Source organism: Pseudophryne corroboree, chromosome 10 (assembly GCF_028390025.1).
Source record: "Pseudophryne corroboree isolate aPseCor3 chromosome 10, aPseCor3.hap2, whole genome shotgun sequence".
Classification (NCBI taxonomy): domain Eukaryota; kingdom Metazoa; phylum Chordata; class Amphibia; order Anura; family Myobatrachidae; genus Pseudophryne; species Pseudophryne corroboree.
The window spans coordinates 190842054-190864858 of NC_086453.1; the positions used below are offsets into that span (position 1 = coordinate 190842054).

The 22805-nt window shown below is 47.6% G+C and overlaps 1 protein-coding gene across 9 annotated transcripts in view; it reads left to right on the top strand.

Moving 5' to 3' along the window:
- LOC134966331 (cyclin-dependent kinase 11B) overlaps positions 1-22805 on the top strand; it is a 251164-nt gene that overhangs the window by 58427 nt on the left and 169932 nt on the right. For 6 of the 9 annotated variants that reach the window (XM_063942992.1, XM_063943000.1, XM_063942997.1 and 3 more), the window contains 2 exons: positions 8336-8458; positions 8917-9007. In XM_063942992.1, the coding sequence (XP_063799062.1) occupies positions 8336-8458; positions 8917-9007 (214 nt within the window). Of the gene's footprint in view, positions 1-8335; positions 8459-8916; positions 9013-22805 lie in introns of all 9 variants that reach the window. The other 3 variants (XM_063942994.1, XM_063942999.1, XM_063942996.1) reach the window with 2 other exon arrangements.

Here is a 22805-nt window from a genome sequence, read left to right on the forward strand (position 1 = left end):
GGTCCATGGAGCAGTTGTTGGACGGAGTAGCACTATCTCGGGAAGTGCTACAACAGCACGGATGGATTCTATACATTCCAAAGTCACAGCTGGTTCCTACCACACGCCTGCTGTTCCTGGGGATGGTTCTGGACACAGAACAGAAAAAAGTGTTTCTCCCGCAGGAGAAAGCCAAGGAGCTGTCATCTCTAGTCAGAGACCTCCTGAAACCAAAACAGGTATCGATGCATCACTGCACACGAGTCCTGGGAAAAATGGTAGCTTCTTACGAAGCAAAATTCCATTCGGCAGGTTCCATGCAAGAACCTTTCAGTGGGACCTCTTGGACAAGTGGTTGGAATCGCATCTTCAGATGCATCGGCTGATACCCTGGTCCTTGGAGACAGGGTTATCTCTACTGTGGTGGCTGCAGAGTGCTCATCTTCAAGAGGGCCGCAGATTCGGCATACAGGACTGGGTCCTGGTAACCACTGATGCCAGCCTTCGAGGCTGGGGGGCAGTCACACAGGGAAGAAATTTCCAAGGACTTTGGTCAAGTCAGGAGTCGTCCCTACACATAAATATTCTGGAACTGAGGGCCAATTACAATGCCCTAAGTCTGGCAAGGCCTCTGCTTCAAAACCAGCCGGTACTGATCCAATCAGACAACATCACGGCAGTCGCCCATGTAAACTGACAGGGCGGTACAAGAAGCAGGATGGCGATGGCAGAAGCCACAAGGATTCTCCGATGGGCGGAAAATCACGTCTTAGCACTGTCAGCAGTGTTCATTCCGGGAGTGGACAACTGGGAAGCAGACTTCCTCAGCAGACACGACCGACACCCGGGAGAGTGGGGACTTCATCCAGAAGTCTTCCAACTGTTGGTAAACCGTTGGGAAAGGCCACAGGTGGACATGATGGCGTCCCGCCTAAACAAAAAACTAGATATTGCGCCAGGTCAAGGGACCCTCAGGCAATAGCTGTGGACGCTCTAGTGACACCGTGGGTGTACCAGTCGGTTTATGTATTCCCTCCTCTGCCTCTCATACCAAAGGTACTGAGAATAATAAGAAAACGAGGAGTAAGAACGATACTCGTGGTTCCGGATGGGCCAAGAAGAGCTTGGTACCCAGAACTTCAAGAAATAGTATCAGAGGACCCATGGCCTCTACCGCTCAGACAGGATCTGCTACAGCAGGGGCCCTGTCTGTTCCAAGACTTACCGCGGCTGCGTTGGACGGCATGGCGGTTGAATTCCGGATCCTAAAGCAAAAAGGGCATTCCGGAGGAAGTCATTCCTACGCTGATAAAAGCCAGGAAAGAAGTAACCGCAAACCATTGTCACCGTATTTGGCGAAAATATGTTGCGTGGTGTGAGGCCAGGAAGGCCCCAACAGAGGAATTTCGGCTGGGTCGTTTTCTGCACTTCCTACAGTCAGGAGTGACTATGGGCCTAAATTTGGGTTCCATTAAGGTCCAGATTTCGGATCTGTCGATTTTCTTCCAGAAAGATCTGGCTTCACTGCCTGGAGTTCAGACATTTGTAAAGGGAGTGCTACATATTCAGCCCCTTTTTTGTGCCTTCTGTGGCACCTTGGGATCTCAACGTGGTGTTGAGTTTCTTAAAATCACATTGGTTTGAGCCACTTAAAACTGTGGATTTGAAATATCTCACGTGGAAAGTGGTCATGTTATTGGCCTTGGCTTCGGCCAGGCGTGTGTCAGAATTGGCGGCTTTGTCATGTAAAAGCCCTTATCTGATTTTCCATATGATTAGGGCAGAATTGAGGACTCGTCCCCAGTTTCTCCCTAAGGTGGTATGAGCTTTTCACTTGAACCAACCTATTGTGGTGCCTGCGGCTACTAGGGACTTGGAAGATTCCAAGTTACTGGACGTAGTCAGGGCCTTAAAAATTTATATTTCCAGGACGGCTGGAGTCAGGAAAACTGACTCGTTTTTTATCCTGTAGGCACCCAACAAAATAGGTGCTCCTGCTTCTAAGCAGACTATTGTTCGCTGAATTTGTAGCACAATTCAGCTGGAGCATTCTGCGGCTGGATTGCCGCATCCTAAATCAGTAACAGCCCATTCCACGAGGAAAGTGGGCTCATCTTGGGCGGCTGCCCGAGGGGTCTCGGCTTTACAACTTTGCCGAGCTGCAACTTGGTCAGGGGCAAACACGTTTGCTAAATTCTACAAATTTGATACCCTGGCTGAGGAGGACATTGAGTTCTCTCATTCGGTGCTGCAGAGTCATCCGCACTCTCCCGCCCGTTTGGGAGCTTTGGTATAATCCCCATGGTCCTTACGGAGTTCCCAACATCCACTAGGACGTCAGAGAAAATAAGATTTTACTCACCGGTAAATCTATTTCTCGTAGTCCGTAGTGGATGCTGGGCGCCCATCCCAAGTGCGGATTGTCTGCAATACTTGTATATAGTTATTGCCTAACTAAAGGGTTATTGTTGAGCCATCTGTTGAGAGGCTCAGTTATATTTCATACTGTTAACTGGGTATAGTATCACGAGTTATACGGTGTGATTGGTGTGGCTGGTATGAGTCTTACCCGGGATTCAAAATCCTTCCTTATTGTGTCAGCTCTTCCGGGCACAGTATCCTAACTGAGGTCTGGAGGAGGGGCATAGAGGGAGGAGCCAGTGCACACCAGATAGTACCTAATCTTTCTTAAAGTGCCCTATCTCCTGCGGAGCCCGTCTATTCCCCATGGTCCTTACGGAGTTCCCAGCATCCACTACGGACTACGAGAAATAGATTTACCGGTGAGTAAAATCTTATTTTTTCAGTTGGAAGGGGTGTGAAAGTGTTAAAATTCCTGAAAAAAATTGCGTGGGGTCCCCCCTCCAAAGCATAACCAGCCTCGGGCTCTTTGAGCCGGTCCTGGTTGTAAAAATACGGGGGAAAAATTACAGGGGTTCCCCCGTATTTTTCACACCAGCATCGGGCTCCACAAGTCAGAGAGATAATGCCACAGCCAGGGGACACTTTTATATTGGTCCCAGCGGCCGTGGCATTAAATCCCCAACTAGTCACCCCTGGCCGGGGTACCCTGGAGGAGTGGAGACCCCTTAAATCAAGTGGTCCCCCCCCTCCAGCCACCCAAGGGCCATGGGTGAAGCCCGAGGCTGTCCCCCCCCCCCCCCCCCCCCCATCCAAGTGCGGCGGATGGGGGGCTGATAGCCAGAGTGTAAAATGACAGAATATTGTTTTTTGTAGAAGCACTACAAGTCCCAGCAAGCCTACCCCCGCAAGCTGGTACTTGGAGAACCACAAGGTAGACCGCGAGGTAATGTGGGGTCACTCTTGTGGTCTACCGCTGACCGCAAAGTTCCCACCATTGGATACAATGGAGCGCCTATGCGCTACATTGTATCTCGAGTGCGCCGCCTGATTGACAGCTCAGGAGAGTGCCATGACGTGGCGCTCCCTGATTAGCTGAAGGGACCCTCTTTGACAGCAGTCACGGGGGGTCCCGCCAGTCGGGGAAAGGGGTCCCATGTGTAAACATAGGACCCCTTTCAGTGCGTGGTCCGTATTTTCCGTTTTTTTTATTTTGCCAAGTACGTGGATTACAAACCAGAAGAGGACCGATCTACACTGGATTGTTGTGAGTATAATTTTATTTACAGGTACCCCATGGATTCTACGTGGAGAAGGGGACCGACTCTTCGTGTCAACATAGGTATGTATGTATGTATGTATGTGTGTATGTTGGTGTGCATGTATGTAATAAAGTTATACTGTCACGATGTGTGTGTATTGTTTTTATTTGGGTATTTTTTTTGTAGTAGAACTACAGGTACCAGCGGGCCCGTTCCCCCCGCATGCTGGTACTTGTGGTTCTCCAAGTACCAGCTTGTGGGGGAGGCTTGCTGGGACTTGTAGTTCTTCTATAAAAAAAACCAATATTCTTTCATTTTACACTCTGGCTATCAGCCCCCCATCCGCCGCCCTTGGATGGGGGGGGACAGCCTCGGGCTTCACCCCTGGCCCTTGGGTGGCTGGAGGGGGGGGACCCCTTGATTTACGGGGTCCCCACTCCTCCAGGGTACCCCAGCCAGTGGTGACTAGTTGGGGATTTAATGCCACGGCCGCTGGGACCAATATAAAAGTGTCCCCCGGCTGTGGCATTATCTCTCTGGCTAGTAGAGCCCGGTGCTGGTGTGAAAAATACGGGGGACCCCTACGTCTTTTGTCCCCCGTATTTTTGGCACCAGGACCGGACGCAGAGCCCGGTGATGGTTGTTAAAATACGGGGGAACCCCTGTCATTTTCCCCCCGTATTGTTACAACCAGGACCGGCTCAAAGAGCCCGAGGCTGGTTATGCTTAGGAGGGGGGACCCCACGCAATTTTTTTCAGGATTTTTTTGAACACTTTTGTGCCGTCCATGAAGTCGAATCCAGGCCGCCCACTATTCGTTAATTGGTCCGTTTTTCGACAGCGGGACTGTCAAATCCGTTATTTATTGAATATGTCGAATTCGGGTCCCGGCGGGAGGGTTTTGACTGTCGAATTGTGTTGAATCCAAAAACGGTCGAATTCCAGACCGAATTCGACCGCAATTGCATATACCCCTTAATGAGACCAATATATGAAAAAAGAAAAAAAGGTCCACTTTTTTTTTCTTCATGTCTTATATAGTGCGAAATCAAATTACAAATATAAGATCCTATTAAGAATCTATCTTAAAATTTGGTTTGGTATGGAGAGTCTAGGGGTTAGGAAGGGGAAAAAAAAAAGAAATTTTTCAATATTTTAAACCATATACTGAAGGAACAGGGTTCTATTTTAAATCCGTTTTTAAATGTTTGAAGGGTATATTCAATAGAAGTCAGATCCATTCCGACATTTATTTGTTGTGATGGATCCGACCTGGGCTATTCAGTGCAATCTCAATTCGACATTAAAAAAAGTCGAATTGAGATGCGGGAGCTGAGATGGAGGAAAGCCACGGGCAGACGGGGGAGAGCAGCGCTGCTTCCTCCCCCCCCCCCCCGCCCCGTCTATCCCGTCTCTGCCTCTCCACTACCCCGCATCACAGCCGCCGCTCACAGCAGCGTCCACCCGGCTCCAGCAAGCAAGGTCTCGCTTGCTGGAGCCGGGTGGACGCTGCTGAGAGCGGCGGCTGTGACACATCCTTTGGCACTGCTCACCCCGTCTCCGGCGTGGCTCTCCCCATCTCTGCTCCCGCATCTCACTTTGACTTTTTTTTAAAAGTCTAATTAAGATGGTCAAAAAGGGGGCCAAAACCTGTCGGTTTTGCCCTGTTTTCGACACAAGCACGTGGATGGGAAGCTATTCCGCCGATCTACATGCTTTTCGACAAGTCGAATTCCTCGACTTGTCGAATAATTTAAGGTTAGATTGAATAGGTCGGATCCCCTTACGACCAAAAAAAGGCAAAAATATACGTATTTTCGACAGACTGCAGCATTTGACTTCAATTGAATATACCCCATAGGGTGTGTACACACGGTGAGATCCCTGCTATGTTCGTACATACCACTGTCACAGTACTATTTATTTGTAAAGCTGTAAAATTGTGCAAGTTACCAGTAAATGTGCAGAACTGGCACATGTGACTACACATTACTGGTAGATTTAGTAAAATATGCCCTTTGACCAGGGATGCCCAGACTTTTGCAATGGAATTGTCTGTACTCTTGAGAGAAGCCATGATACCTTGGTTTGAACAGTAGTGAGCAAAGTGTTTTCAGCTAGAGATGAGGTGGGAGAAAATAAAATGCCAATGGGGCAATTCCTAAAAATGTTATTTTTAAAATTGTGCAGTTCTGACAATATTGTAGGAATTGGAGCTACACTCCCTACAAATGTTACGCAAATAGGCCAGAGGTTCCCAAACTTGGTCCTCAAGGCACCCTAATGGTCCAGGTTTTCAGTATATTCATGCATGGCCACAGGTGACTTAATTAGTACCTCAGTCAATTTGATTTACAGACTGCTGAGCCATGGATCTCTTTTAAACCTGGACTGTTAGGGTGTCTTGAGGACCGAGTTTGGCAACCATTGCCATATGCCATTTCCTGTTTTCAAAACCTAAATGAGACGTTTTATAGAACTTCACATAACAACTTGACTTGCACTGAGGAGGCTGAACAAGGCTGAAACAAACTGTAGATGAATGTTAGTTCCAAGTCACGTGTCCTAAAAAAACAAAAAGTGAGCGAGAGAGTGACTGAGAGACTCTATGTAAAGGGCATTGCCCAGAAGTCTATTCTTTTTTAAGTGCTTAAAGAGTGTCACTCGTAATACTTTGCCTCTAATCTGTATAGAGTCTGTCCTTTTTCCCCTCAAGCTGGAACATGCAAATGTAATCCTGATGTATTGTCCTGCTGGTACTGTTGTTCCTTAGTGTGATGATGATTTACAGTATACTATAGTGTTCACTGTAGGCTGTTTTAGCAGGGCGCCGCACCCTGCCCGTTTTTTAGCAGGCAAAACCCGCCCTGCTAGAACAGCCGCCCGCTTCCAGCCCTCCCGGTGTGTATAGATGCCGTGCGCATGCGCGCGGCATCCATTCATGCATTGGGAGAGAGCTGGGGGAAGCCCAGCACCGACGGAGGAGCTGGGCACGCCCCCAACAGTGACGTCGCCAGCCACAGACGCTCTCTATAGTAGCGTCTGTGGGCCGCACCGCCCCCTAAAATGACGTAGGCGTGGCCATCACCCCTAATTTGCGTGGCCGCGCCCCCGTTTCGGGCGCGCGCACATATTCCTCCGGACTGCGGCGCCATGCCCCTTTTCACTCCTAGAGTGAACACTATATACTAGATTGTCTAATATCCTTATGTCATGTGAAGATCTAGAGCCAATCACAAGGTAGCCTGCATCAGCACAGTGTACATCACTTAACTCTTGTTGCTTGAGTTTATAGAATGAAGGCTTTGGGGTGAACAGACTTGTTTATAAAGAAAAATGCCTGTTTGATAGACGTTGATTGAATATGGACACTGGTACTGTATGAAAAGTGATGGCTGTTGCTCGTTCATTAGAATAGAAAAATAATGACTTCTCAGACAGGTACAGTTCAGAGATACATTGCTTGTAGTGGAAATTTACCTGGAAAAATAGGATAATACCTTTGCATACCCATTCTGTCCTTTAAAGGTGAATATCAGAGAAAGTATACCATTGCATTCATGTCATCTATTTACTAAACCTTAGATGGAGATAAAGTGCATGGAGATAAAGTGCATGGAGATAAAGTACCAACCAATCAGCTCCTAACTACCATGTCACAGGCTGGGTTTGAAAAATGACAGTTGGAGCTGGTTGGCTGGTACTTTATCTCTGTGCACTTTATCTCCATCTAAGGCTTAGTAAATAGAAACCATAGTCACGTGTACGTGTGTAGCTGACATATGTCTTGTAACACTGTATACATTCCTGACACCACCTGTTTTGAACTGTTAGTGTTACTAACAGAGAGATCTGCATTATCACAATTCAGTATAGTGTACACCTGCGCTGAATTGGTATGGTAAATATTGCAATACATTTTGCCAGAAAACCAATTCTAGTTTAGAGTTTTTTCTGTTGCTTCTGTCCTCGTGCTGCTATTTTTGTGCACTTCCCATGCTGGCTGTATGCTTTGCTGCTAACCCATATGTGTGTTCTGCATCATAGACACGTGTTTGGGCCATTCTTATGTGTTCTGTGCTTTTTAACTTTTTATAAAAAAAAGTGGGAAAAAAGTTTGTAGTGTTAAACATTATGTCAAATTTAATCTATCAAATGTACTTCTTTTGAAAAGCCTTTGTAATTTTGACCAAATGTTTCTTCAAATTTTTCATGTTTATAATTGTATTCTTTGTTGAGATTTTAGTCCATTGAATATCTAATAACATGGTCGTTTAGGCTGGTGCTCCTTTGTGATTACAGTAGATGTATGAACCCAAAAAGTGCTACTGGAGGCTACTGATGGTAACCAAACATTTTAAGAAAATTTGCTTGTTCAAATTAAATAATTCAGCTTATGCCAATGCACAGCAGTCAATTTGTAAGCAGCCAAGTGCGTTCTCTGAAGCTAGTTAGACTATGCTCTCCAGGTTCAAGTTACAATAATTGATTGAGAAGTTTTATGTTCTGTAAAGGACTATTACAATTTAAATCTTGCTACTTTCTTAGTAATGACTTTTAAACAGAAGACGGAGTGTAACAAATGCTGAATGCTTTTTTTAAATAAGTAAAAAGAACTCAAAGCTCCAGTTCATACATTCACTAAACATGGGGGTTGAAAGTAGATAAGTAATCTAAAAATTTTTTCCTATATAAAACTTACTAGTTTTCTCCTGACTTATTTCCTTCCACAGTGGTTGCTCACCATAGAACAGCTAGAGAGGAACATGGAGACAAGGCCAAAGCCAATTACCGCAGTCGCAGTCCCATGCGACCGATGCGGGAAAGAGTAGAGGCAGGAGATGGGAGGAAACCAGGTAAGCGTGATCTTGAAAGTGGAGGTTCGGCAACATAAAAGAAACAAAATGTGGCCTACAAATATGTCCATTGTTATTTCAACAGATATCTTGTGATTAGATGGGATGAGGTCAAAATACTGGCAGTCGGGATCCTGACGTTCAGGAGACCGATAACAGTATCCTGATGGCCAGAATCCCTACACATCCCAGGGATTAGGGCTAGGGAGAAATTACTTACCGGGATGCGTCTGGATTTCGGCCGTCGGGATCCCACTATCAGTTTCCTGACTGTTGGGATTTCGTAACCAGCCTAATTTAAATATATATCTTTGATGCTCCTCTTGGTTTATCCATGTTGAGTCACCATGGAACAGTATGCCTCATTATCCAGATTTAGCCACACTTCCCTGAAACTGCCCAGTGATACTTCTAGTGTAGAAAAACTCTTAAGCTATGTTGCTATTTGCTTTCTTCAGTAAAAGAAGACAGACCAGATGTAAGAGATCTTCTGTCCGACCTACAGGATATCAGTGATAGTGAGAGGAAAACCAGCTCTGCAGAATCTTCCTCAGGTACCAGCGCTCATAAGATGGTTGCTGTTTCTGTACTGGTTGTGCTGTTCTCCAGCAACTGCTGTTATCCAGGCAAGAGTGCTTCTTGCCATGTAACAACATTTATGTGCATATTTTTTACTTGTCACACCAGTAATATCATCTCATTGTCATAATTGCAGCACAAAAAGCACAAATCATGATCCCTTTAAAGGATTTTTTTTGCAGTAATGACACCAAGAACCTATGTTAAATGGAAATTTGAATTGTGTTTGCTCTGTAGAGTGGCTTTAATTATCCATGACTATTCACCATCAGAGAGAGTCATTCACTGTCGCCGATAGTAAGGTTAGAATTACTGAGAGAGTTTTTTTTATGGTCTTCTCACTTCTAAGTCTCATTCCCATCAGAACGTAATATAAATACATTAAGGTGGTTCTGTCATTACTTGATAAAACATTTATTATAGCAATTAAAATATCCTTAAAATTCTTATTTATTGTATTGAAGACTGGGCCTGATTCTAATAGGGAAGTAAACAAAAAAAAAGGGCAAGTAAGTGTGTACCTGGGCAAAACTATGTTGCACTGCAGGTGGGGCAGATGTAGCGTGCAGAGAGATTTAGATTTGGGAGAGGTGCGTTCAAACGGAAATGTAAACTGCTGTGTAAAAATAAAGCAGATATGTGTCGTTGGGTCGACTCAACTTAGGTCAACAGTCATTAGGTTGACCATGGAATGTCGACATGCATTAGACCTACAGGGGTAATAGGTCGACATGGTCATTAGGTTGATAGGTCAAAAGGTCGACATGGGTTTTTGAACATTTTTGGTGTTGTTTTCCTCGTAATGTGATGGGGAACCCCAATTAGTGCACCGTGTCCACTCGCATGGCTTGCTTTGCTCACCATGCTTCGGGCAAGGTGCCTCGCTCTGCTAGCGCTGCGCTCGGCACAGGTTACCGTTCCCAATTGTCCACGTGGATTGTCAAGTATGAAAAAGTACAAAAAAAGTAAAGAAAATGTGAAAAACTCATGTCGACCTGTTGAACTAATGACCATGTCGACCTATTGACCATATCGACCTAATGCATGTCGACCTTCAGTGGTCGACCTAATGACTAGAACTAAACTGTGTCGACCTAACGACTGTATCCCAATAATGATAATATTTGTGGGCTGCATGCAAAAGCAGCCAATATTTACCCTGCACAAAATAAATGTTTCTTTCTCCTTCAGGGTCCACAGTGGTATCCACAGGATATACCTTATGATATTAGGAAGCAACAGCGGATTGGCACGAACGATCTAAGCTTTTCAGACCCCCAGTATGCAACGGGCCAGTCCCCTATATCCACGCCTCCTGGCTCAGGCAATTCACTTTTTTGTTTGGTGCAGCAGGAGCCGGACCACGGTCTAGAGGGCTGCTAATCTTTGCAGCCACAAGCTTTTTTAATTTATTTTTATGGTCTTTTCTCCGGCCAAACGATCAAAGCTTTCGGCCTCCCAGCATGCAATGGGCCCGCCCCTATTTCTCTAGCATCCATAAGGGATATTGGGGGAAACTAGTACGATGGGGTATAGACGGGGTCCAAAAGAGCCAGTGCACTTTAAATTTCTTCAACTGGGTGTGCTGACTCCTCCCGGGGTGGGGGTCTCTCGCTAAGATCCCCCGTGTAGAATTGGCACAAAAGGGTTTGACTAGCACTTGTGTGATATTTTTAGCCTAAAACAAGACTTTTGCCAGTATAATCTATGTATGTATCTCCGGCACCATAAAAGCGAGCGGAGCTACCTCAGAGCGGAACCTGAGGCGTTTTGGCGCCTTCTTATGCTTACTGCAGCACAGACAGCACACACAGCGCTTCCTGGTCCTCAGACACACTGGAAATGTGGTACAGGGTGTAGCAAAGGGGGAGAGCCGCTTGTGTACACTATCCTGATCCTGTCTAGGACAATAATTGTTAGTGTTTACTGTGTAATAGGGAGCTGACAGTCTCACTGGGGCTGTGCAGCTCAGGGTGTGCTGGTGTCCTCTCTTCCCTGTGTTTCCTCTCGCATACAGTAGGGCAGGTTTGCATTATAACTGTCTGTGTGTATGTATGTGTATGTTATTGTGCTTACTGTGAATATGGGTAAACACGAACTGTGCAGTATATACTGTATCACACTAGAGTCTCTCCCTTATCTAATGACTCCGTTTCCTGTGAACAATGCAGTCAGTCTTCACAAATCAGTGAAGGGGCTGGGGGAGAGGGTCCAGAGCCCCACTGGTTAGGGTCTCTAATGTCATGATGTCAACTATGTCATCCCAGCTCAATGTTAATGTGCAGAAAACTCAGCTACTACAATAAGCTGTTGCAGATTTAGCTAGGGCAGATGCACAGCCCCCCTCTCTCATGCAGGTCCCTAGAAGCGTAGTTTACCTGCTATTCTATCTGATACAGATGATGATGGGGATGACCTGGACCCCATTAGTGGCAATCCCGATGCTGCTCATGGTATTGAACCCCTTATTTTGGCTATAAGGGATGTGTTTCACCTACAGGACGCTACGTCACAGCAGTCATTTTTCTTTGTGCAAAACAAGCCTCCTGTCACTCTCCATGATTCTACAGAGTTAGATGACTTATTCAAACAGGCCTGGAAAAATCCAGACAAAAAATTCCAAGTGTCCAAAAAGTTTTTGTGCACTTTCCCATTTGCTCTTGAAGGTAGAACATTTTAGGAGGAACCCCTGGGGTGGATGTCTCAGTATCTCGCCTGTCTAAAAAGTTTGTGCTACCCCGCCCTGGGCTCCTTTACCATGAAGGATCCAAGGGATAGGAAGATTGAGACTACCCTAAAATCTATATACACAGCAGCCGGTATATATCGCAAAGACCGGTCACTGCGGGTTGCTGGATGACCCATGCTATTCATTCTTGGGCCACTCAAACTCAGGGGGGGCCTCTCGGGAGATATGCCTTTAGTTACTATGGTAACCCTCCTGAAGCACATTCAGGACACTACACGTGTCCTCTGTGATTCGCTCAAGGACATGGGGAACATTAATGCTCGGACTTCTGCCATGGCATTGTCGGCGCGCAGGACCTTGTGGTTGCGTCAGTGGATTGCGGACGCAGAATCCAAATGTAGTGTGGAATCCCTCCCCTTTTCGGGGGAATTGCTTTTTGGGGTCGAATTGGATACCTGGATCTCCAAAGTTACGGCTGGGAAATCCACGATTCTCCCCTCTGTGGCCCCACGCCGTCAAGACGCTCCAATCCAGGGCCGTCTGTCCAGTCCTTTCGGTTATACAGATTTCGATCTAAGGCCAGAGGTGCCTCCAATGTGGCTAGAGGCACCAGAGGCAAGTACAGAAAATCTGCTTGCACCAGTTCTCATGAACAGTCCACCACTTCTGCTTCCATTTAGGCCTCAGAGTGACGGTGCCCACCCAACTCGACGGGATCTCGGGGTGGGAGCTCAACTGTGTCACTTCAGCCGCGTCTTGGAGACCTCCTACCAGGATACCTGAGTCAGAGATTTTGCTTCTCAGGGCTACAGGCTGGAGTTCGACAGTACTCCCCCCTCAATGATTTTTAAAATTAAGCTTACCAGCTTTGGAGGATATGCACGTTACGTTGCAACAGGCAATCCGAAGTTGGTTCAGTCCCGCGTTATTGTTCCAGTACCACTACCACAACGCAGCAAGGGGTTTTACTCATACCGGTATGTGGTGCCGAAACCAGACCGTTCGGTAAGACCCATTTTGATTCTCAAATCCTTGAATCCTTACTTTAAGGTGTTCAAGTTCAAGATGGTGTCTCTGCGAGCAGTGATTGCGAGCCTGGAAGCACAGGAATTTATGGTCTCCTTGGATATCAAGGATGCCTATCTCCATATTCCGATTTGGCCGCCTCAGGCGTACCTGGGGTTTTCCATCTTGGGCAATCACTTCCAATTCCAGGAACTACCCTTCGGCCTGTCCCACAGCCCTGAGGGTATTCACAAAGGTGATGGCAGAGATGTTCCAACTCCGGGGCCAGGGGGTCAGTGTGGTTTCTTATCTGGACGATCTTCTGATAAAGGCACGATACAGGGAGCTTTTGTTGCTCTATATCAACCGCACCATCTATCTTCTTTCGGACCGTGGTGGTTCCTCAACTTGCAGAAGTCCCACCTGGAGCCAACTCAGAGGCTCCTGTTCCTGGGGATGTTGCTAGATACTGTGGCCCAGAAGGTGTTTCTGCCACTTCGGGAGATGGTCCGCATAATGCAGATTGTCCGCATGGTGCTCCGGCCTACTCGAGTGTCCATCCATCTTTGTATAAGGTTGCTGGGTAAAATGGTTGCCTCATATGAGGCGATCCCGTACAGGAGGTTCCATGCCAGAACATTTCAATTGGCTCTCCTGAGCAAGTGGTCCGTATCGCATCTCCAGATGCACCGGATGATTCAGCTGTCAACTCAGGACAGGATTTCCCTCCTGTGGTGGCTACAATCCTCCAATCTCCTGGAGGGCCGGAGTTTCTGGATTCAGGATTGGACCCTCCTCACGACGGATGCAAGTCTACGGGGATGGGGAGCTGTCACCCAAGGGGCGCAGTTCCAGGGCAGGTGGTCAGACCATGAGGCTCTCCTTCTGATCAACATTCTGAAACTTCGGGCGATTTACAATGCTTTGCTTCAGGCCTCTCCTCTGCTCAGGGATCACGTGATCCAGGTACAGTCGAACAACGCCAAGGCAGTGGCGTGTATCAGTCGTCAATGAGGGACAAAAAGCAGAGTCTACATGCGAGAGGTGTCAAAAATACTCCTCTGGGCGGAAAAAAATGCAAGAGCACTGTCAGCAATCTTCATTCTGGGTGTGGACAACTGGGAGGAGGACTTCCTGAGTCGTCACAATCTCCACCCGGGGGAGTGGGGGCTCCACCATCTGGTGTTCCAACAGATCATCGACCGGTGGTGTTGCCCACAAATAGACATGGCTCAACAAGAAACTTTCCTGGTACTGCTCACGGACCAGGAATCCTCAGGCGAGGGAGGTGGACGCACTGGCGTCGCCTTGGCCGTACCGGCTGGTCTACCTGTTTCCTCCGATTCCATTGCTCCCAAGGTTGCTAAAGCGAATCTGGCATCAGGGTGTCCAGGCAATTCTGATTGCCTCGGAGGGCGTGGTACGCGGATCTTCTGGACATGTCCGTCGAAGACCCTTTGCCTCTACCACTATGAAGAGATCTTCTTCAACAAGGACCGTTCGTCTACCTGGACTACGGCGACTTTGACGGCATGGAGGTTGAGCGGAACATCCTAGCTCACAAGGGCCTTTCCAAAAAGGTTATTGCTACCATGGTTCAGGCCATGAAACCTGTGATGTCAAAACACTATCATATCTGGAGGAGATATGTCTCTTGGTGCGAGGAGCGCACGTATCCGCCTGCAGTCTTTCACTTGGGACTTTTCTTACGTTTCCTGCAGGCTGGTGTGGCTTACGTCTGGGTTCCATTAAGGTCCAGATCTCAACCCTCTCCATTTTCTTCCAAAAGAAATTGGCAGTGTTGCTAAAAGTTCAGACCTTCTTGCAAGGGGTACTCCACATACAACCACCTTCTGTGCTGCCTACTGCACCCTGGGATTTGGATGCAGTGTTGAAATTTCTATAGTCCTCCTGGTTTGAACCTCTCATGATGGTAGAAGACAAGTACCTCACGTTGAAGACAGTGATGTTACTGGCCCTGGCTTCTGTTCAACGTGTTTCAGAATTGGGGGCCCTATCATGTAAAAGCTTTTACTTGGTCTTTTACGAGGACATAGTGGAGCTGCGAACTAGACCGCAGTTCCTGCTGAAGGTTGTCTCCGCGTTTCATCTGAATCAATCTATTGTGGTTCCGTCCAGTTCTGATGCTTCTGCTCCTCCAGAGGCATTGGATGATGCCGTGCGTGCCTTGAAGAGCTATGTCAGGCGTACAGCTCGGGTCAGAAAGATGGATTCCTTGTTCGTGCTCTATGATGTGCAGAAGAAGGGGGGTTGCCCTGCTTCAAAGCAGCCCATTGCTTGTTGGATTAGGCTTACTATCCAACAGGCCTATGTGTAGACAGCCTTACCTGTTACTAATTCTCTAATGGCCCACTCTGGAATCTCGGCCTTGCAACTATACCGAGCTGCTACCTGGTCGGGGAAGAACACTTTTGTGAAGTTCTACAAATTTGATACTCTGGCCAAAGAGGATACCCAGTTTGGGCAGGCGGTGCTGCAGCAGTCTCCCCATCGTACTAGTTTCCCCCCAATATCCCTTATGGATGCTAGAGAAAATAGGATTTTAATACCTACCAGCAAATCCTTTTCTCGTAGTCCATAAGGGATATTGGGCGCCCGCCTCAGTGTGTGGACTTTTCTGCAGGATCTTGTTCTATAGTTAGCTGTTCAGCTGCTGTTGTTACCAGCCGTTGCTGGTTGTTGTATGTTAGTGGTGTGTTGGTGTGTAAATCTCACCACCCTTTCTGTTATCATGTTTCTTCTCTCATAAATGTCCTTTCTCTTTCGGGCACGTTTTTACCTATAACTGCCTGTGGGAGGGGGCATAGAGGGGAGGAGCCAGCACACCCAGTTGAAGAAATTTAAAGTGCACTGGCTCCTTTGAACCCCATCTATACCCCATTGTACTAGTTTCCCCCAATATCCCTTATGCACTACGAGAAAAGGATTTACCGGTAGGTATTAAAATCAATTATCCCCGCCTCCTGTCTCAGGCAAATCCGTTTTTTTGTTTTGTGCAGCAGGAGCTGGACCATGGTCAATGGGCTGCTGGTTTTTAGCAGCCATAAGCTTTTTTTATTATATTTTTATAGTATTACTATAGCATCAGACAATAAAAACCCAGACTGATTCTTCCTTAGGAAGTGTGTCTGTTGTTAGCCTGGTGGCTACAGACATCCCATCTGGACAAAGGGTGACCCTTTTGGATCTCTGATTTGGAGGTTCTGACAACGGACGCAAGTCTTCAGGGTTGGTGAGCTGTGACAGAACAGTACTTTTTCCAGGGACACTGGACCAAGGAAGAAGGTTTCCTGCCAATCAACGTTCTGGAAGTTCGGGCCATATACATGCACTCACCCAGGCAAAATAAATACTTCACGACAAGCCGTTTCAGATACGCTCGGACAAGGCGACAGCTGTAGCGTACATCAATCACCAAGGAGGAACTCGCAGCCAAAGGGCAATGAAGGAGGTAAGCCGCACGTTAAGATGAGCAGAACTTCATTGTTCATACCCGGAGTCCTAAATTTTGAAGCAGACTTTCTCAGCCGGTACAACATTCATGCAAGTGAATGGACCTTGCCACCCACAAGTCTTTCAGATCCTGGTAAGCAAGTGGTGACTGTTGGAAGTATACATTATGGCATCTGATCAGAACAACCGGCATACGGGTCAAAAACAAAGGAGTCCGAAGCGATCTTCGTGGATGCTCTGTCAGTGAAATGGGAGTTTCATCTGGCCTCTGTGTTTCCGCCAATCTCCCTACTCCCTACGGTAATTGGGAAATTCAAACAGGAAAGGGGCGCCATGATACTAATAGCTCCGGCGTGGCCCAGACGACATTGGTACACAGATCTGCAGAGGCTGTCCGTGGATACTCTGCTTCTGCTGCCTCAACATCCAGATCTACTGTTCCAAGGTCCCTGTTTCTACAAACATCTGGATCAACACTCTTTGACGGCGTGGCTGTTGAGACATCCGTTTTGAAAGCAAAGGGGTTTTCACAACAGGTAATTCAAACGATTATTAAAGCAAGGAAACCTTCCTCGGCTTGCATTTATTACCAGATACGGCATGCTTATATTCAGTGGTGCATTGCCAGAAAATATGACCCTAGGTCTTTCAGAGTTTCAAGAGTTCTATCATTCCTTCAAGCAGGAATGAACAAAGGTCTCTGTGTGACTTCCTTGAAGGTACAAATGTCAGCACTAACTGTATGGTTCCAAAAGAAAATTGTTAACTTAAGGATGTTTGTACTTTTTTTCAAGGAATGTTTCACATTCAACCCCCTTTTGTTCCCCCTACAGCCCTTTGGGATCTAGAAATAGTCATAAGGTACTTCAAGTTGTCCCATTTAAACCACTGAATAAAGTGGATTTGAAATGGTTGACAGCGAAAGTTCTCTTTCTACTGGCAATTGCTTCAGCTAGAAGAGTCTCAGATTTAGGGGCGTTATCATATCGCCCTCCTTTTCTGATATTTCATCCAGATATCCAGATTTAGTTTGGAGAACTGCGCTATCTTCCTAAGGTGGTCTCTATGTTCCACCTTAATGAAGTAATTGTAGTTTTGGCTTTTCAGGGACCGGACCTCTCTGCGGGAAGATGCATAATTGGACGTGGTTCGTGCTCTAAGGATCTACGTGAATCGTACCAGTGACATCAGAAGGTCAGACACACTCTTCGTTCTATATGGATTTCACAAGAGAGGATGGCCTGCTAATAAGCAAACACTGGCTAGATGGCTTTGACTATTTCGGAAGCATATTCTCAGGCTGGTCTCCCTATCCTGGCTAATGTCTCTGCCCACTCTACTCATTAGGCAGGTCCTTCATGGGCAGCACAACACGGTGCCTCAGCTGAGCAGATATGTAAGGCAGCCACATGGTCTACCATTAACATAATTTTCTCATACGTCCTAGAGGATGCTGGGGATGCTTCAAGAACCATGGGGTATAGACGGGATCCGCAGGAGACATGGGCACTTTAAGACTATGAATGGGTGTGAACTGGCTCCTCCCTCTATGCCCCTCCTCCAGACTTCAGTTTAGATTGTGTGCCCAGTGAGACTGGTCACATACAGGGGAGCTCTACTGAGTTTCTCTGAAAAGACTTTGTTAGGTTTATTATTTTCAGGGAGCACTGCTGGCAACAGTCTCCCTGCATCGTGGGACTTAGGGGAGAGAAGCAGACCTACTTCTGTGAGTTTCAAGGCTCTGCTTCTTTGGCTACTGGACACCATTAGCTCCAGAGGGTCTGATCGCTAGGTACGCCTAGATGCTCGTTCCCAGAGCCCGCCGTCACCCTCCTTGCAGAGCCAGAAGTCAGAAGACAGGTGAGTAGAAGAAGAAAAGAAGACTTCAGTGACGGCTTTGAGGTACCGCACAGCGGCAGCGCTGTGTGCCATGCTCCCACACACACAGGCACTGTAGGGTGCAGGGCGCGAGGGGGGGTTGCCCTGGGCAGCAGATTAATCCTCATATAAGACTGGCAAAACATAATATAGGTGCCTAGGCACTATATACAACCCCCGCCAGTATAAATATTTTAAAGAAAAAGCGGGGCTGAAGCGTGCCATTTTAAGGGGCGGAGTTAGCCCTCACAGCTCGTTTCAGCGCCATTTCTTTTTCATCCACTAGGGGTCACTGGAGTACTCTTGGGGGATATGGACGGCCTCCATAGGAACAGGGCACTGAATATTTAAATTTAGAACACTCCACCCCTCCATATCCCAGAGTACCTCAGTGTTTTTTTCTGTGCTCAAGTAGCAACAGGCTTGTGTGGCTTAGTCCACAATTATTTTGAATATTTTTATTTTTTTGTTAATATTTTTTCTTTTTTTCATACACATCCCTTTCCCCCTTCCAAAAGGCCAGGGTCAGGGATAGTGCAAGCTGCTACAAGCAGCTGTGGCGTGTCGGTCCTCACTAAAAGAGCACCCTCATAGCCAGACAGACATCCTGCAGAAAGGCTGGCCGGTGCTTACAGAGAAGCCCAGTCGGAGCCTCACCACAGGAGTCCAGGTATGTTGGTCGGGGCGGTCAGCTCACGCTGCCGCCCCGCTGTGTGGGGACAATGTTTTCTTTAACAGCTACCGCTGGCGTACCATACTAATGGCCGCTTGGATCCCTATACAGGCCGCCCGCCTGCCGCCGCTGCTCCGGCCGCCGTTGCTGCTTAGAGCGCTTCAAAGGACCACGCTCCCCACCTTCCGCTGTCTGTTTCCAGCGCGTCCCGCTACTCGGCTCCCGCTGGCCGCCCCACACTAACGCTGCCCGCCCCGCATACTGCCTCCGCAACGGAGCATACAGGGGGTGGGGGGGGGCATTACAGGCTGCAAGCAGCTGCACGAGGGGGGACAAGCAGCAGCAGCATGCTAGGCTGTAGGGATGATATACTTTTGTGGATTCAGTTACGAATACAATTTCTGCTCCGGTTTTAAAGCCGGTTTCCTCCCCGGACCCTCCATGGGAAATGCTAGCCAATGTACTGGCTGGGTTGCAATCAGAATTGACCGCCGCTCGAAAAGAGCGGGAAGCGGCAAGATCTGAGTCTAGGGTGAGACCGCCAGAACTACCGGAGGCGTCTCAGCCTTGCGAAAGGTCCAAATCCATTTTGGGTAGACGGGATAAATTTCAAATGTCTTATGATTTACCTGTTTCGGCTATGTTGCATTCTGACGATTCCATGCCAGACCTCACGGCACAAGATGAGGGTGAGGAGGGCGAAGTGGAGTCAGATAGTGATGATTTTAACAGCTCAGGCATTGATAATCTCATCAGAGCGGTGCGTCTGTCTCTGAAGTTTACAGAAACTGAGGAGCCTCTGACAAATGATGAAGTCGTATTTACTAAACGACCGAGAACTCCAATGTGTTTTGCTGTTTCGGAGTCTCTTAATAAGATGTTAGTAGAAACACGACAGAATCCAGATAAACGGTTTTCTATACCTCGCAGATTTAAGTCTAGTTACCCGTTTCCAGACTCTGTGACATGTACATGGGAGAATCCACCAATGGTTGATTCGTTGGTGACGAAACTTACAAAGAAATTAACCATACCAGTGCCAACTGCTACTACGCTTAAAGACCCTTCAGACCGCAAAATAGAAACTATGCTAAAGTCCATGTATATAGCAGCAGGAGTGCTGCTGAGACCTGGGTTGGTTGGCATCTGGGTCACTAAGGCGCTCATAGTATGGATAACAGAACTCAAGTCTGCCCTACATGACGATCACCTTATACTTCTTGCTGATCAAATGTGTGAGGCTGCGGAGTATCTATGTACAGCTTCTACTGACGTCTGTCAGCTCACTTCTCGCATTTCATCGTCACTGGTTACAGTACGACGAGCTCTCTGGCTGCGTTCTTGGCAAGCGGAGGCAGAGGTCAAAAGAGGTATAGAGGCGTTACCTTACGGTGGCGAGAAGTTGTTTGGTCCTGAATTGGAGAAATGGATTTCTGAGGCCACGGGAGGAAAGTCGGTTTTCTTACTATTGCCTCCAACGGTACCAAGACGGAGATACTCTGGACCTGCGTTCAAATCCTTTAGACCTCAGTCCTTTCGCGGACGTGGCAGAGGAACAGCCACGCCTGGTAGACGGGGTCGAGGACGTGGTTTCCAACAAACCAACACAAGTAGTCAGGACGCTAAGGTCACCGACAAGCCAGTGGCATGATGGGCTACCAGCCCATCTCGGTTCTCCGATTGTGGGAGCACGCCTTCAGACGTTCCGTTTGGCGTGGTTCCAGACATCCGTGGATGAGTGGATCCGCAATTTAGTGTTAATAGGTTACAAAATAGAGTTCGACTGTCTTCCGCCACTGCGGTTTTTCAAGACAGGACTACCTCTCTCGGACGCTAAGAGGGCGGTTCTGCAAATTGCCATTCAGTCCCTACTGGATTCAGCAGTTTTGATTCCGGTCTCTGTACACCAACAGGGTCAGGGTTATTATTCCAGTCTGTTTGTGGTACCGAAGCCGGATGGCTCAGTCAGGCCAATATTGAACTTAAAGGGTCTCAATCGGTACGTCACTTACTACAGATTCAAGATGGAATCTCTGCGCTCAGTAATTGCAGGTTTAGAGCCAAAGGAATTCATGATTGCGCTAGATCTCAAGGATGCGTACTTACACATTCCGATTTGGCAACCTCATCAGAGGTTCTTGCGGTTTGCAATACGCCAGAACCATTACCAGTTTCAGGCTCTACCGTTTGGCCTTTCGTCAGCACCTCGGGTATTCACCAAAGTGATGTCTGTGATGATAGCTCATCTCAGATCCCTGGGAGTGACAATAGTTCCGTACTTAGACGATCTGCTCATCAAAGCCCCGCCTCAACAGATGCTTCTCCAACATGCGCTGCTAACGTACAATGTACTGGTTCACCACGGTTGGATTGTCAACTTCAAGAAATCACATCTAATTCCGTCTCAACGACTTCAATTCCTAGGTATGAATTTACCTACCACAACAGAAAGTACAGATTATTCGCCATCTGGTACAATTAGTGCTCAAGCCATGCACAGTCTCGGTACATTTGTGCATTCGCCTCTTAGGAACAATGGTGGCGGCTTTCGAAACGCTTCAGTTCGGAAGATTTCACTCACGTCCATTTCAACTGGATGTGCTCGCACAGTGGTCGGGCTCGCATCTGCAGATTCACCACAGGGTGAGGTTGTCGTCAAGGGCAAGGGTGTCTCTACTCTGGTGGCTCAAGGTACACAATTTAACCGCAGGGAAACTGTTCGGCGGCTGGAATTGGATAATTCTAGCGACGGACGCGAGTCTCAGAGGTTGGGGAGCTGTAGTTCAAAATTGTCAGCTCCAGGGTCTCTGGGCGGATCACGAAAGATTGCTGTCTATAAATGTCCTGGAACTCCGCGCAATTTACAATGCGCTACAACAAGCAGTGCACATGCTTCGGTCTCAGACTGTCCAAGTGCAGTCAGACAACGCGACGGCAGTCGCATACATCAACAAACAAGGAGGAACGAGAAGCCGCATGGCAATGCGGGAAGTGCTCAAATCCTCAATTGGGCAGAATACCACCAGGTGATATTGTCGGCAGTGTTCATTCCGGGAGTGGACAACTGGGAGGCGGATTATCTCAGCCGTCGGGATTTTCATCCAGGAGAATGGGCATTAAATCCAGAAGTGTTTCACATGTTGGTCCAGAGGTGGGGTTACCCTCAAGTGGACCTGATGGCGTCTCGCCACAATCACCAAACGCTCCAGTATGTGTCCAGAACGAGTGATCCAAAGGCAGTGGCGGTGGATGCTCTCACAATCGCTTGGCCGTACAGCCTCGTGTATCTGTTTCCACCGTTTCCGCTGCTCCCTCTGGTGCTAAAACGGATCAAAAGAGAGTCTGTCACAGTCATACTAGTGGCGCCTCATTGGCCTCGGAGAGCTTGGTTCTCGGATCTCCGCGGACTACTCGCAGACGATCCTTGGCCGCTCCCACTACGTCCGGACTTGTTACAACAGGGTCCGTTCCTTTACCCCGATTTAGCGCGGCTGCGTTTGACGGGGTGGCTATTGAGACCGCACTCTTAAGAAGAGAGGGCATTCCAGAATTGGTTATACCAACCATGTTACGCGCTAGGAAGCCAGTTACGGCAGCTCATTATTACAGAATTTGGCGTGCCTATATAGGTTGGTGTGAAGCTCGGAAGTTTCCGACATCATCTTTCAAGTTATCCCGTCTTTTGTTATTTCTACAGACGGGGTCAGATGGAGGACTGCGTTTATCTACACTAAAGGTGCAGGTATCTGCTTTGTCAATTTACTTTCAAAGACGATTGGCTCTATTGCCGTCTGTACACACCTTTCTGCAAGGTGTCCTCAGAGTACAGCCTCCATTCATTCCACCTACAGCGCCATGGGACTTGAATCTGGTTTTAGATTTCTTACAGTCTTCATATTTTGAACCCTTACAACAAGTGGATATTAAGTTTCTCACTTGGAAAACAAATTTTCTCCTAGCCTTAGCTTCGGCAAGGCGTGTTTCAGATTTGGGTGCCTTGTCATGCAAGCCACCGTACTTTGTGTTTCATGATGACAGAGCGGAACTTC